Raw genomic sequence first — 15,430 nt, 5'->3', positions numbered from 1 at the left:
GTATTGATGTTTCATACACTTTTCTGGATTTCGAGTTATTTTGCAATTCATCGTTCTCATTTGGAGTCAAACGGACTGTATTTTTGAAAGCCGTGAAATAGATCTTCCTCAGTTTATCGGCCAATACACCAACATTTTGCTACAGCCGAGCTGTATATCTGTGTGTGTGTGTGTGTGTCCAGTAGACAACGGATGTGGTCTCGGGGGAGACGTTCAATTCACTGGACCACAGAGGCAGTTTGGGCAGCTGTTCTATTCACTGGACCACGGAGGCGGTCTCTGGTCAGACGTTCTATTCACCACGTGAATAAGTTCACTTTTTTATGTGAACTCTGTTACTATGTTGTTTTATAACAACGTTTCTATTCTAAATTCCCGTGTTGGGACGAAACTATAAGCACATAATGCCACCTGACAACTTTTGCACAACAAAGTCTGAAAACCACAGTCGCGTTACATGTTAAGTTCATCTTGCACGTGAAACACAACATTTTTGTTCGGGTGCGTTTGGCGCACTGTTTTGCTGTTGCGTTTTGGCACACAGTCCTTCTGTCCATTTTCATGGGCTATAGTCTATCAAAAAAAATAACGACACTCAGTTCACTATGTACAGTTTATTTCACAGTTCTTTGCACAAACTTGATCCTATCCTTGAATGCCTTATCCTTGAAACCTGATCTTTGGTCTTTTGAGTCTTCTTCTGAGTTGTTCCATTCCAGTGGGCTGATGTTCTTAATAGATCTGGTTAGTACAGTCTGACCAACCCTAACATCCACTACCCAAACGTGACCGTCAGCTCTAGGGTAAGTCTTTATGTTTCCAGTGTCCTCTGGGCTTGTTTTGCGAGATCACCAGCACCACGTCTTTTTTTTACAAATCTCGAACTTGTCTGTTCCACCTTTTGCGCGTGTTGAGACTTGGCAATCATTCTCGCATCCATCTTTCCAAAAGAGTTCCTGAATCCTGCACCAACGTCTTCTGAGGTTGAAGTCTGTTGTGTCCACACATTCACGTGCAAAAACACCTCCAACTTGTCCATGAAGGAAGTGTTTTGGTGTGAGTGGTGTGTCATCTTGAGGGTGAGCTGACTGGTATGTGAGAGGCCTGGAGTTTATGAGACCTTCTGCTCCCACCATTGCTGTGATAAGATCCTCATCTGTGATGTCACCTTTGCTGAGGATGGCATGGATTGCGCACTTTGCTGTCTTAATCATGGTTTCAAATATTCCCCCGAAATGAGGAGTGTGTGGAGGATTGATAAAACATTTTACTCCTTTATTTGCAAGATATATCTTAACAACATCTCAATCCATTTGTTGTACGAGCTCCTTCGGTTCTTTAACTGCACCACAAAGTTTGTACCATTATCTGATACGATGACTTCAGGAAGACCTCTTCTGCTCGCCATGCGATAGAATGCATTCAAAAACGAGTCTGTATCTAGATCATATGCAACTTCGAGATGCACAGCCCTGGCCTTGAGACACGTGAACAAACACAAATAACGTTTTTGTCTCTTCTTATTCCTTCCTTGTACTGTCAAGAACGGACCAACAAAATCTACACCTGCATCAGTAAATGCTCGAAGTGATGGTTGTACTCTGAACTTCGGTAATGGTGCCAACACTAGGAATGCTGGCTTTGCTTTGTTTCGTTTGCACTTAGCACACTCATGTTCCCATTTTCTTCTCTTCCAGAGATGATCCAGAATTTTGACAATAGGGCTGATAATGTCTGGTCTGATTTCCTGCTTCATGATAGTGCTTAACAATGAGTTTCGTTACCCAATTATGTCATAAGGAGGATAATTGGGAATCTTGCTCCAAAAGAAAGACATGCAGCATGTCATAACCGACCATTTACTCTCATGAGTTCCTGGTCATCGGTTACCAGTTGAAGACTAAGGTGTTTGGAATTTGGAGACAATACTTTTTCTCCTATGGACAATGCAGGGTACTCATCACAGAAGTCATCCTTCTGAACCTGGGCATCTTCGATTTCATCTGAAGACAGTTCACCTGTTCTCACCTTCTTTTGTGATGAACAGTTGGGTAGAAATCGATAGATCCATGCATTCTTTGCCAACTTGAGTATCTTGTTGGTTCAAGTCTCCAGGTCTGTTCAGTGCCAACAGCGAGTAAAGCAGATATCTTTTTATGTTTTTCTTTATTACTTTTGTCATTATCATTATTGTACCGTGACAGTTTTTGCTCTGGTCATTTTGTTTCTTCCTTTTCTAGGAATTCAGGACCTGACCACCAGAACCTTTTGTTTGCTAGTTGTGTTGCAGATACGCCTCGAGACAACATGTCAGCTGGGTTCATTTCAGAGGGAACACGGGTCCACTGAAACGGATTAGTAACAGTCTATTTCACCAACCCTGTTGGCTACAAATGCTGTGAAATATCTACTGTTGCTTTTTATCCAGCATAGGACATTCAAACTGTCTGACCAGAACTTAACAGTTTGGTTTTCAAAGTTCAGTGCATTTGCCACTGTCAAAGCTAACCTCAGAACGTCATGGCAGCCATCAATTCCAATCGAGGTATGCTCACAGCTTTAAGCCGTGCTACGCGACTTTTAGCTGCCACTAATCTACTAGATCTGCTCGTAAGAAATGGATGAACCACGTACACAACGGCCCCATACGCCTCCTGCGATGCGTCCACAAAAGCATGATAGGAGACAAGGTAATTGTGACCTAAGCACAAACACCTAGCTCCATTTAAAGCATGCATGTCCTTCACTTCTAACCACCTTGATACTTTGTTTTTCAGGTCTCCAGTTATCTCATCGTCCCAGTCAAGACCAGCTGTCCATGTTTCCCGGAGCAGTATTTTAGCAGTGATGGTAAATGGAGCAACAAACCCAAATGGATCAAAGAGTTTTGCGATATTGCTCAAGAAGGTTCTTTTTGTGAGTTTTGCACCAGTATCAGGTAGTTCAGATTTCAACATGAACACATCTGTTTCAGCAATTCACAACAACCCCAACGTTTTCATCGAAGGTAAGTAACCTTTGCTCAGGTTAACTTCAGATGCTCTGTCTTCTGATGGAATTCTCTCTAGAGTGAGTGAGTGAGTTGGGTTTAACGCCGCTTTTAACAGTATTCCAGTTATATGGCGGCGTGTCAGCTTAATGTGGGAGGAAAGCCCGAAGTGATGCAGGTCTTAGACGTTTACCACTTCGGTGAAACCCACGAGCACGGGTATGGTGCTGACAAACCTAGAAACATAATCGGGATTCGAACCCACAATCAAAGGTTTCTGGCATGCCCAAGGGACGCAACTCTGCACAGCGAATCGCGGCGCCTTAGACGACTGGGCCACCCGTGCCCCCAATTCTCTCTAGAACCTTATGAGAATTCGATAACCACTTCTGTAGTATTCACCCCCATTTTGAATAAATGACTACACTGACTACTGTGACCAAGTTGAAGTTGTCGGGAAAGTCCAAGCCGGGCTCAGCACAAAAAGAACTAGTCAACTACTGATAATATGTATGTTTTAAAAGCTCTCACTGATGTATACATAAACCCAAATAAGTGTCTGTATGGTGTATATGTTAATTTTAGTAAGGCCTTTGATACGGTCTGGCGTTATGGCTTATGGTAAAAAAATTATTAAAAGTAATATCACTCGTAAATGTTTCAATGTAAATAACATGTACAAACACATACAATCATGTGTTTCTCACAATGACAGTGTAATTGATTTTTTTTGTCTAGTAACATTGGAGTAAGGCACGGCGAAAACTTGTCCCAATTTCTCTTTGCCCTTTATCTGAATGACATCGTGTCATTTTTGTCAGATAATGACAGTATCGGTATGGAAAAAATAAATGAACATATTTTAATAGAAATTGGAAGTTTTATTAAACTATTGGTAATTCTCTATGCCGATGATACTGTCTTAATGGTTTATTCAGTAGAAAGACCATTATACAGTGACAGATAGTAATATTACAAATACATTTTTCTTACAGCAAGAACTTTAAAGGCATATTTAGCACAGTTAATAAGTATGGACTTTTGTCTGGTAGCCCACAAATGTTTGTACTTGATTTTGATTATTAGTTCCGGGTTATTCAAATACTAAATACGATTGTCATAAGTACCAAATAACTGCCAAGTAAAAAACATTTGACCAACTGGTTCAACCCATATTGTTGTATGGATCTGAGGTATTAGGCTTTGAAAATTCTACATTATACTGGAACGTGTTCATTTAGGCTATTGCAAATATACAGTGTGTGAAAGTTTAAGCAAACTATTCTGATATCATGGTGCAAGGGGAGTTAATATCAACTGAACATTTAACAAGTTTAGAACGGTATCATACTTGCATAAATTAAATCTACCAGAAAGCAACTTATCAGGTATTATATACAATGTTTAATCAAGTGCACACTCAGAGTTAAGTTCCCTTCTGTAAATGAAATTCAACGTATTGTAATGTACATGTCTGAATCACACTTGGCTGTCTCGGGAATCTCCCAGTGTATCATGGATAAAGGTTTGCCATCATTCACCACAAACTGAATGCACTGTGGTATGGATATGACGTTTAGGTCCGTTTATTCGGGCTTTTTGGCAACAACGACCATGTAGTATTCTCTTTCAGCAAGACAACGCGAGATCTCATACAGCAAGAATACCGCAAGACTTCCTGAACAACATCAACATTTCTGTGTTGCCATGCCCAGCATGTCCTCTTGACATAATACCCCCTCAAACGTTTATGGGGTCATCTTGACGACCATCAGTCAACCTTCGGCCATGGAAAAGCTCTACTGGACGAAAGGCAAAGGGTGCCTGCTTAAGTCATCCCACGTTTGACGTCATCAGTTCGGCGACATGTTGTGGTGTTGATTGATGCATGAGGTAGTCGAACTCGTTATTGATCAGGTGTTAGTGCCTTGCAATAGCGTTATTGGTCAGATGTTTTGATGGTAACATTTTAACTTCTGTCTTTGAGTACCCTATCTGTCGTTGTGTCAGTGTAGATCAAAACCTTTCTTCGGAGATGTAGCGTCATTTACTTAACATGGAAAAACAACGTTCTCTTTAATACATCGGTTTAGTTATACAGAGTAGTCGTGGGGGATATGTCATGCAGTAAGTGTCAGATCTGCACCCTCTGATACAAGAAGATCACGAACATCAACATGTCCCATCTCTGCTGCAAATATAACCGGTGTCTTTCTTAACCATCCCCTCCTGTTGATGTCAAATGTTTTCAAGGACAACAGGTGTTTCACAATAAGCATGCTCCCTCTCTTACATGCCAACATCAGACAATCATTGTTGTTATCATCAGTAAGTGACAGATCAGCCCCCTCTGATACAAGAAGATTGCTTACATCAACATGTCCTTTCTCTGCTGCCAACATAACTGGTGTCTGGTTAGACCTTCCTCTCCTATTGATGTCAAATGTTTTCAAGGATAATAGGTATTTCACAAGAGGCATGTTACCTCCCTCACAAGCCAACATCAGACAATCATTGTTGTAATCATCAGTAAGTGACAGGTCAGCCCCCTCTGATACAAGAAGGTTGCTTATGTCAACATGTCCCCTCTCTGCTGCCAACATAACTGGTGTCTGGTTAGACCTTCCTCTCCTATTGATGTCAAACGTTTTCAAGGACAAGAGGTGTTTCACAATAGGCATGCTACCCCCTACACATGCCAACATCAGACAATCTTTGCCCAGCGCATCAGTAAGTTGCAGATTAGCCCCCTCTGATACAAGAAGATTATATACATCTAAATGTCCACTGAATGCTGCCGACATAACTGGTGTCTGATTGAACCAGCCTGTCCTATTGATGTCAAATGTTTTCAAGGACAAGAGGTGTTTCACAATAGGTAGGCTACCTCTCTCACATGCCAACTTCAGACAATCATTGGTCTCCTTATCAGTAAGTGACAGATCAGCCCCCTCTGATACAAGAAGATTATATAAATCTAAATGTCCTCTCATTGCTGCCAACATAACTGGTGTCTTGGTAAATTTTCCTTTCCTATTGATGTCAAATGTTTTCAAGGACAAGAGGTGTTTCACAATAGGCATGCTACCTCCCTCACATGCCAACATCAAACAATGTTTGTTCATAAAATCAGCACCCTCTGATACAAGAAAATTATAAACACCTACATGTCCTATCTGAGCTGCCAACATAACTGGTGTCTTGTTGCACCATTGTCTTGCATTGATGTCAAATGTTTTCAAGGACAAGAGGTGTTTCACTATAGGCATGCTACCTCCCATACAAGCCAACATCAGACAATCATGTTTGTAATCATCAGTGAGCGACAGATCAGCCCCCTCTGACACAAGAAGATTATAAACATCTGAGTGTCCTCTCTCTGCTGCCAACAAAACTGGTGTCTTGTTTAACCCTCCTCTCTTATTGATGTCAAACAGTTTCAAGGGCAAGATGTGTTTCACAATAGGCATGCTGCCCCCCATGCATGCCAACATCAGACAATCATTGTTGTTACCATCAGTATGTGACAGATCAGCACCCTCTGATACAAGCAGGTTATAGACATCAAAATGTCCATTTAGTGCTGCAATCATTGCCGGTGTCTGCCCGAGCCATCCTTTAGTATTGATATCAGTTGTTTTCAGAGACATCAAATATTTCACTGTAGATGGGGGTCCACTTTCACAAACCAAATGAAGACAGTTTCTACCTTTGTTGTCGGTGAGACTGAGATTTGCTCCTAGTCGCACAAGTTCTTTCAGTACTTCATTCTCTCCTGACAAACAACACAGCATGGCAGCTGTCAGGCCTTCCTCGGCAGATACATTAATCAAATCAGGACAAAGCTTCGCAATAGCTATACTGACATCTTTGCTCTCTGATTTACAAGCCTGGTGGAGACAAGTATATCCTTTCCAGTCAGTAAGTAATATGTCTGCATTCCACTTTAACAAAACGTTAAACACGTCCAAATGCCCTGACTCTGCAGCAAACATCAGCAGGGTTCTGTCTCCCTTTCTCCAGTTGACATCGAACATATGACCTTCCTGAAGCATATCTATAATATCTTGAAGGTGTCTGACCTTATGCCATAGCACACAGGCAAATAAACCATCATAGAGGTAGTTTCTATTCTCCACTGAAAGAACTTGGATGTTTTCCCTTCTACCAAGTATTTCCAATGACTGGGTAAAAAGTATATCGCTATCTGACAGTGACACATAATAAAAGAAACATTCACCAGAATCATTGTCCTTCTTTGTAACTATGTGTTGCAAGAAATCAGCCAGTTCTTGTTGAAGTAAGGATACAAATCGGTCGTCCCTCAATAGAGGATGGGTGAGTGTCCATCTGAAACTTCCTTTTTGTATGCCTTCCACCAGCCTGGTCAGTACTATTGGGAATAGTCGAGATGTGATGTAGATCTTATTTGTGACATCATCGGTGATTGTTGGCAGTTGTTGGTCGTGCTTACCCTGTCTTACTCTTTCATACAAAAACTTCATAGAACAATGCTTTAACAACAACACAGGGTTGATATTACCAAGGGCTAATGCTGCTGCATCATAGATGGATGGATGTGAAAAGGAAGCTACATTATTCTCCACTCTACAGTAGGAGCCAATGAAATTTCTGATTTCGTTATCAATGTCCGTTGGAGTACACAATGGCACCACCTCCTTTACAGCACGAAACAGGGTGGTGTGGGCTCCTCCAAGTTGAAAGGAAACAAGGTCCAGTTTCCCACCACACAGGATGAGAAGAATAAGAGCTACTGATCTGCCACTCTGTTCTCTGACAATGTTGTCAAGGTCGCCTCTCAAGTAGGTCACAGGGTGCTGGAAAAAGTTTCGAGTCTTCATGTGGAAGACTGTGTTATGGACGTACAGTCTACTGGTCAATGGGAATCCAAACATGCTGTTTTGTATCTGTGTAATAGCTTTCATATCCTCCTGAGAAATGTCGAAATGTGAATTTCCTCTCATGAAGGATGTGAGAATGGATTCTTTTTCTTTTTCTGAAAGGCCTGTTTTTGTCAAATTAACGACAACTTGTGAACTGAAGAGGCTGCCTTTGAACTGATGCAGTCTTGAACATCCCTCATTCCAGTTGTTGGTTCGTGATGTGAAAAGAAAGTGAAGCTTGAATGTCTGTCCTGAAGTAGCTTTATCTGGTTGTGACACACTCAAGACACACACAGATTCAACCAGGGCGCTGAACACTTTGTGGATAGCTTCTAAACTTGACGGTAATGTAACAAAACCAAACATGTCGTCAAAGACAACAAGCATATCATTGTTCCTTTTGATGATCAGGTTAACATCAAAGTGGTCAACGTTTTCTACGAACAATACACTATGACTTTTCTTTAGATATGTATCACAAAGCATTAAAGCAATGCTGGTTTTCCCATCCCCTGGAGCTCCGTTGATGGCAATATGTCTGTTCTTTTTCAGCAACTCCTCTGCTACTTCTAGAGCATGAACGTGAATAAATTCCTTCTTCAGATTGTCTATCCTTGTTGTGAGGTTTTCTGAAAAGAAAGTGGCGGATTTAATTAAACTTCCCTCTTTCTCAAAATTTTGTATCATGCTATCTGTAATTCTATTCTACTTATGAGGAATCAAATGAAGAAATAAAGAAGAACGTGTCTTGCTCGTGGGTTTCACAAAAGATGTAAACTTCTAAGATTTACATCTCTATGGGCGTGTGTCCTAAATAAAGCTGACGTGTGGTATAACTTATTTAAATGTTTAAAGCAGTGTATATTTACTACTCTCACTCACTTACTAACGGGAGTAGACAGGTCTTTAATGAACATATATCTTTATATTGCATACATTCATGCATACGTATTGTTTTGCAACCTTTTTGTGTACATTTGAAAGAGACTTGTGAATGAAAAACTCTTTGTTCTGATTGGTAACCTCTTTGCAGTGACCAGAGATCTTTTTGTAAAATTATTCTGAGGAGTTATCACAGTGCTACTGTGCTTACGATAAGTGAAAATTCATGTATCAAACCATACATATTCCGTGAAGAAAGAGTATTAAAAACCATCTCATCAAGAAAAGAAAAGCGACTTGCTGTACTGATATCCAACACCAGGAAGCCTGTGATAGCGTACAAACATTCTTGATATGACACTGTGATAACAAGTGTTTGTAGAAGAAGAAAAATGATACATTACAAATATATAGTACTTATTGCCAGTGCTCACTACTTCTGCAGTTATCATTGAGAGTACTAGCGTTCTTACCCTGTGAGAGACAACCCCTGTGTGCCAGATCCCCAACAGAAACATTAGAGGCATTAGAGATGTTAGTCTTGGACACTGGACACTGATCTGGAACACAGAAACCATTCCTTCCCGGTTACAAACACAGCTGAAATTGTTGGATATATGAGCGCAAATGCAAATGTAATAAAAGCACGTTCAGAAAAGTCATATTCCCACTAATATTACTTGTAATTTTCAGTTGCCCTAAAACTACACATAAAAATGTAGTTCCTTAGATGTGCCATGTCACAAGTACAGAGTTTACTATCATGGAGATTACAATACAACGCACACTGTTGTACGCACACAATCAAAAGGATGATTAATAACTTGTTTTTAAACCTGTTGTGTCATGACAAACAAGAACTTACAATAGTTGTGTTGTGTGGAAGATGTAGAAGTGGGATGTCGCCCCTGTTGAGGGCCTCTATCTATTTCGTCTAAAACTTCAGTCAGAAGTACACCAACATCACGATCAATTTGGTCTTGGTCTTGCAATGGTTCCATCCTCCCTCCTGGAGAGCCTCCCGTGATTAACTTAGTTCCTTCCTGGGAGAAAAAACAAAACAACGTTTTTTGAAAAAAGTGCAAAATGACGAATTAACATGTTTACTATTCTGTAATACCACAGAGACGTGTCTCACTGGCGTAACTTAAGTCGGAGAAGAGCCCTATTTAAACAGTTTCCACTTGTGGTGTAAAATACCAAAAAGACCACTTTGTGATAACTTTGTTTCATGGGCAGATCATTAACTGTGGTCTTTGTTACCACCGTACAAAACGATTCCCAGGTGTGAAGGTCATGTTTGGTGTCCCCGGCCTTGATATTTCTGGAATGTTGCTAAACGTGCCATAAAACCACAATCACTCACTCACTCACTCACTCACTCACTCACTCACAATGCCACAGTATGTTACAAGGTATGAGTGGTAGTTTCTGACAGACAATGTATGATTTATACATAAAACATTATTTCTATACTAACGTACTTAAGGATTAACTGTGTATTTGTTTCGATTCTTTGAGGAGTGAATAGAAATACTCGTGTGCTAACTGTATGAATCCATAGCGGATTCTTACAAAAATCTACACATCGACCATTTGATTCATACGTCCATTAACTGAAATAACCCAGAGTCAATCTTATTGATTAAATTTTACAAAAACATGAAACAAAAATTCATACAAATCAAAAGACAAAGATGTGACGACATTCATGAACAATCCTGGCGAAGGTATACATTGTGTGGTGTAACATGAATCAACTTACTACTTATTTATTAACATAAACTGGTACGCCTCCGAAGTCATTAGCCAATCAACGCAGAGTACCATCTAACAATGTTTCATCATTTCAGTGATATACATAAGGACATCCGTGCACAACTCAGTGTGCAGGTGTTACACAAACTTTCAAACTTAAATTTTAAAAATCCACTGAATGCTCCCAAACTGTCATTGTGTGATATTCCAAGTGGTCAATATTACCTGTTACGTGGGTGGACTAGTACTGTCACTAACTGATCAACTTGATAAATCCTGAACACACACCAGATCATTTCGTGTTCGTGTGTTGGTTCTTTGCTTTAGCTTTCATGTACATTTACCGGATCTTAGTGCACAACAAGGACAGACAACTCTAATAGCACTCATCCCATTACAGCAAAATATGTCATGACCTTAATTTTATGTTCTGTATGGATGCTGTGAAACGCTGCGCTGAGTCCTTGCGTCTGAGATTGAGTGTCTTTGACGGGGAACAAGAACGACCTATATCTGTCAGGTGTTGATAACAAGCAGGATGTCACTCGAGATTCGCATCAACCTTTGAAATCACTATTCAAAGAGAATGCTGCTACATTACAAACGTTGCTTAATCCCTTCACAGAGACCAGTAATTATCAACAGGTTGATGAACGTTCTTACTTCACGAGAAATGACAGTAGAGAGGGCTGTACAGGAGGCGTCTACATGCATGACAGAGACACGAACCTATGCCTTATCTACACATACGCAGTAGCTACTTTCATCAGAACCACCCGGTATGACAAATTAACATGATGTGTGTCTCATATGATTTGGTTGGTTGGTTGGTTTGTTGTTTAACGCCGCACTTAGCAATATTCCAGCTATATGACGGCGGTCTGTAAATAATCGAGTCTGGACCAGACAATCCAGTGATTAATATCATGAGCATCGATCCACGCAATTGGGATCGATGACATGTATCAACCAAGTCAGCGGGCCTGACCACCCGATCCCGTTAGTCGCCTTTTACGACAAGCATAGTCACCTTTTACGGCAAGCATGGGTTGCTGAAGACCTATTCTACCCCGGAATCTTCACGGAGGACAAGCATGGGTTGCTGACGACCTATTCTACCCCGGAATCTTCACGGGGGACAAGCATGGGTTGCTGAAGACCTATTCTACCCCGGATCTTCACGGGTCGTGTCTAATATGATAGACAAATGGGTCAGATATAAACATCGGACTTCGATCAACCTATGTGGGGTGTCGCGGATACAAGTAGTCAGATATCAGCACAGTAAGGCCTCTTGCAGACCGATAAACGTGTGGCTGTTGGATACAGGTGATAAACAGCTTCATATCGCTAGTGTCAGGGGAAGGTGGTGCAACATCCACCGAGTTAGGAGAACAAGTTAAATTAAGAACTGTATAATTAGAATATATGATGTCTCTCTTTTCATCTATCTGCTTTTGTTCTGATAATCGGTGTTGATAATCAAAATTAGTGTTCCAGGAAAGAAAGTAAAACCCCCAGCTACTGACTGATGACGAGTCGGGGAGCAATCATTGACTTTAAATCTTTGCATATCTGATCAATTTCCGATGTAATGTAATATCACAGCGGGTAAGGCGAACACATTCATCCTTTTAATCTAAATCTATCCTATATACGTCACAGGGAAGGGAGAAAGTCTGCTCGTTGTCCCAGTTATTACCCTGCTCATTCTTCCACTTATTCTGTAGTCTGTCAGCTACACGCCCTAAACGGTGTCCCAGTTATAAACTGGGTCTGTGAGCTACATACCCTGCTCGTTGTCCCAGTTATTACCCTGCTCGTTCTCCCAGTTATTACCCATAGTCTGTCAGCTACACGCCCTAAACGTTGTCCCAATTATTACCCTGCTCGTTCTCCCAGTTATTACCCGTAGTCCGTCAACTACACGCCCTGAACGTTGTCCCAGTAATTACACGCGGTCTGTGAGCTACACATCCTGAACGTTGTCCCCGTTATTACCATGCTCGTTCTCAAAGTTATTACCCTTGGTCTTTGACCTCCATACCCTGCTCGTTGTCCAAGTAATTACACGTGGTCTGTCAGCTACACGTCCTGCTCGTTGTCCCAGTTATTACCCGTGGTCTGTCAGCTACATACCCTGCTCGTTGTCCCAGTAATTACACGTGGTCTGTCAGCTACACGCCCTGCTCGTTGTCCCAGTTATTACCCGTGGTCTGTCAGCTACATACCCTGAACGTTGTCACAGTTATTACCATGCTCGTTCTCAAAGCTATTACCCGTAGTCTGTCAACTACGCGCCCTGAACGTTGTCCCAGTTATTACCCTGCTCGTTGTCAAAGTTATTACCCTGCTCGTTGTGCCAGTAATTACACGTGGTCTGTCAGCTACACGCCCTGAACGTTGTCACAGTTATTACCATGCTCGTTCTCAAAGCTATTACCCGTAGTCTGTCAACTACGCGCCCTGAACGTTGTCCCAGTTATTACCCTGCTCGTTGTCAAAGTTATTACCCTGCTCGTTGTCCCAGTTATTACACGTGGTCTGTCAGCTACATACCCTGCTCGTTGTCCCAGTTATAACCCGTGGTCTGTCAGCTACATACCCTGCTCGTTGTCCCAGTTATAACACGTGGTCTGTCAGTAGCATACCCTGCTCGTTGTCCCAGTTATTACACGTGGTCTGTCAGCTACACCCCCTGCTCGTTGTCCCAGTTATTACACGTGGTCTGTCAGCTACACGCCCTGCTCGTTGTCCCAGTTATAACACGTGGTCTGTCAGCTACACGCCCTGCTCGTTGTCCCAGTTATTACACGTGGTCTGTCAGCTACACGCCCTGTTCGTTGTCCCAGTTATTACACGTGGTCTGTCAGCTACACGCCCTGCTCGTTGTCCCAGTTATTACCCGTGGTCTGTCAGCTACATACCCTGAACGTTGTCACAGTTATTACCATGCTCGTTCTCAAAGCTATTACCCGTAGTCTGTCAACTACGCGCCCTGAACGTTGTCCCAGTTATTACCCTGCTCGTTGTCAAAGTTATTACCCTGCTCGTTGTGCCAGTAATTACACGTGGTCTGTCAGCTACACGCCCTGAACGTTGTCACAGTTATTACCATGCTCGTTCTCAAAGCTATTACCCGTAGTCTGTCAACTACGCGCCCTGAACGTTGTCCCAGTTATTACCCTGCTCGTTGTCAAAGTTATTACCCTGCTCGTTGTCCCAGTTATTACACGTGGTCTGTCAGCTACATACCCTGCTCGTTGTCCCAGTTATAACCCGTGGTCTGTCAGCTACATACCCTGCTCGTTGTCCCAGTTATAACACGTGGTCTGTCAGTAGCATACCCTGCTCGTTGTCCCAGTTATTACACGTGGTCTGTCAGCTACACCCCCTGCTCGTTGTCCCAGTTATTACACGTGGTCTGTCAGCTACACGCCCTGCTCGTTGTCCCAGTTATAACACGTGGTCTGTCAGCTACACGCCCTGCTCGTTGTCCCAGTTATTACACGTGGTCTGTCAGCTACACGCCCTGTTCGTTGTCCCAGTTATTACACGTGGTCTGTCAGCTACACGCCCTGCTCGTTGTCCCAGTTATTACCCGTGGTCTGTCAGCTACATACCCTGCTCGTTGTCCCAGTTATTACACGTGGTCTGTCAGCTACACGCCCTGCTCGTTGTCCCAGTTATAACACGTGGTCTGTCAGCTACACGCCCTGCTCGTTGTCCCAGTTATTACACGTGGTCTGTCAGCTACACGCCCTGTTCGTTGTCCCAGTTATTACACGTGGTCTGTCAGCTACACGCCCTGCTCGTTGTCCCAGTTATTACCCGTGGTCTGTCAGCTACATACCCTGAACGTTGTCACAGTTATTACCATGCTCGTTCTCAAAGCTATTACCCGTAGTCTGTCAACTACGCGCCCTGAACGTTGTCCCAGTTATTACCCTGCTCGTTGTCAAAGTTATTACCCTGCTCGTTGTGCCAGTAATTACACGTGGTCTGTCAGCTACACGCCCTGAACGTTGTCACAGTTATTACCATGCTCGTTCTCAAAGCTATTACCCGTAGTCTGTCAACTACGCGCCCTGAACGTTGTCCCAGTTATTACCCTGCTCGTTGTCAAAGTTATTACCCTGCTCGTTGTCCCAGTTATTACACGTGGTCTGTCAGCTACATACCCTGCTCGTTGTCCCAGTTATAACCCGTGGTCTGTCAGCTACATACCCTGCTCGTTGTCCCAGTTATAACACGTGGTCTGTCAGTAGCATACCCTGCTCGTTGTCCCAGTTATTACACGTGGTCTGTCAGCTACACCCCCTGCTCGTTGTCCCAGTTATTACACGTGGTCTGTCAGCTACACGCCCTGCTCGTTGTCCCAGTTATAACACGTGGTCTGTCAGCTACACGCCCTGCTCGTTGTCCCAGTTATTACACGTGGTCTGTCAGCTACACGCCCTGTTCGTTGTCCCAGTTATTACACGTGGTCTGTCAGCTACACGCCCTGCTCGTTGTCCCAGTTATTACCCGTGGTCTGTCAGCTACATACCCTGCTCGTTGTCCCAGTTATTACACGTGGTCTGTCAGCTACATACCCTGAACGTTGTCACAGTTATTACCATGCTCGTTCTCAAAGCTATTACCCGTAGTCTGTCAACTACGCGCCCTGAACGTTGTCCCAGTTATTACCCTGCTCGTTGTCAAAGTTATTACCCTGCTCGTTGTGCCAGTAATTACACGTGGTCTGTCAGCTACACGCCCTGAACGTTGTCACAGTTATTACCATGCTCGTTCTCAAAGCTATTACCCGTAGTCTGTCAACTACGCGCCCTGAATGTTGTCCCAGTTATTACCCTGCTCGTTGTCAAAGTTATTACCCTGCTCGTTGTCCCAGTTA

At 42.7% G+C, this 15,430-nt stretch overlaps 1 protein-coding gene across 1 annotated transcript; it reads right to left on the bottom strand.

Moving 5' to 3' along the window:
* Positions 1 to 3,889: 3,889 nt before the first annotated feature.
* On the bottom strand, positions 3,890 to 9,793 carry LOC139456513 (serine/threonine-protein phosphatase 6 regulatory ankyrin repeat subunit B-like). The gene is made up of 3 exons (XM_071238266.1): positions 9,641 to 9,793; positions 9,249 to 9,335; positions 3,890 to 8,522 (listed from the first exon to the last, which is right to left on the bottom strand). Exons 1-3 carry the CDS (start codon positions 9,774 to 9,776, stop codon positions 5,110 to 5,112), a joined length of 3,636 nt encoding a protein of 1,211 aa, XP_071094367.1. The 5' UTR covers positions 9,777 to 9,793; the 3' UTR covers positions 3,890 to 5,109.
* Between the last annotated feature and the right edge of the window lie 5,637 nt (positions 9,794 to 15,430).

Source organism: Haliotis cracherodii, unplaced genomic scaffold (assembly GCF_022045235.1).
Source record: "Haliotis cracherodii isolate W230 unplaced genomic scaffold, xgHalCrac1.p SCAF_11, whole genome shotgun sequence".
Classification (NCBI taxonomy): Eukaryota; Metazoa; Mollusca; class Gastropoda; order Lepetellida; family Haliotidae; genus Haliotis; species Haliotis cracherodii.
Note: the sequence above shows the minus strand (reverse complement) of the source record. Positions and strands in the feature narration are given on the sequence as shown.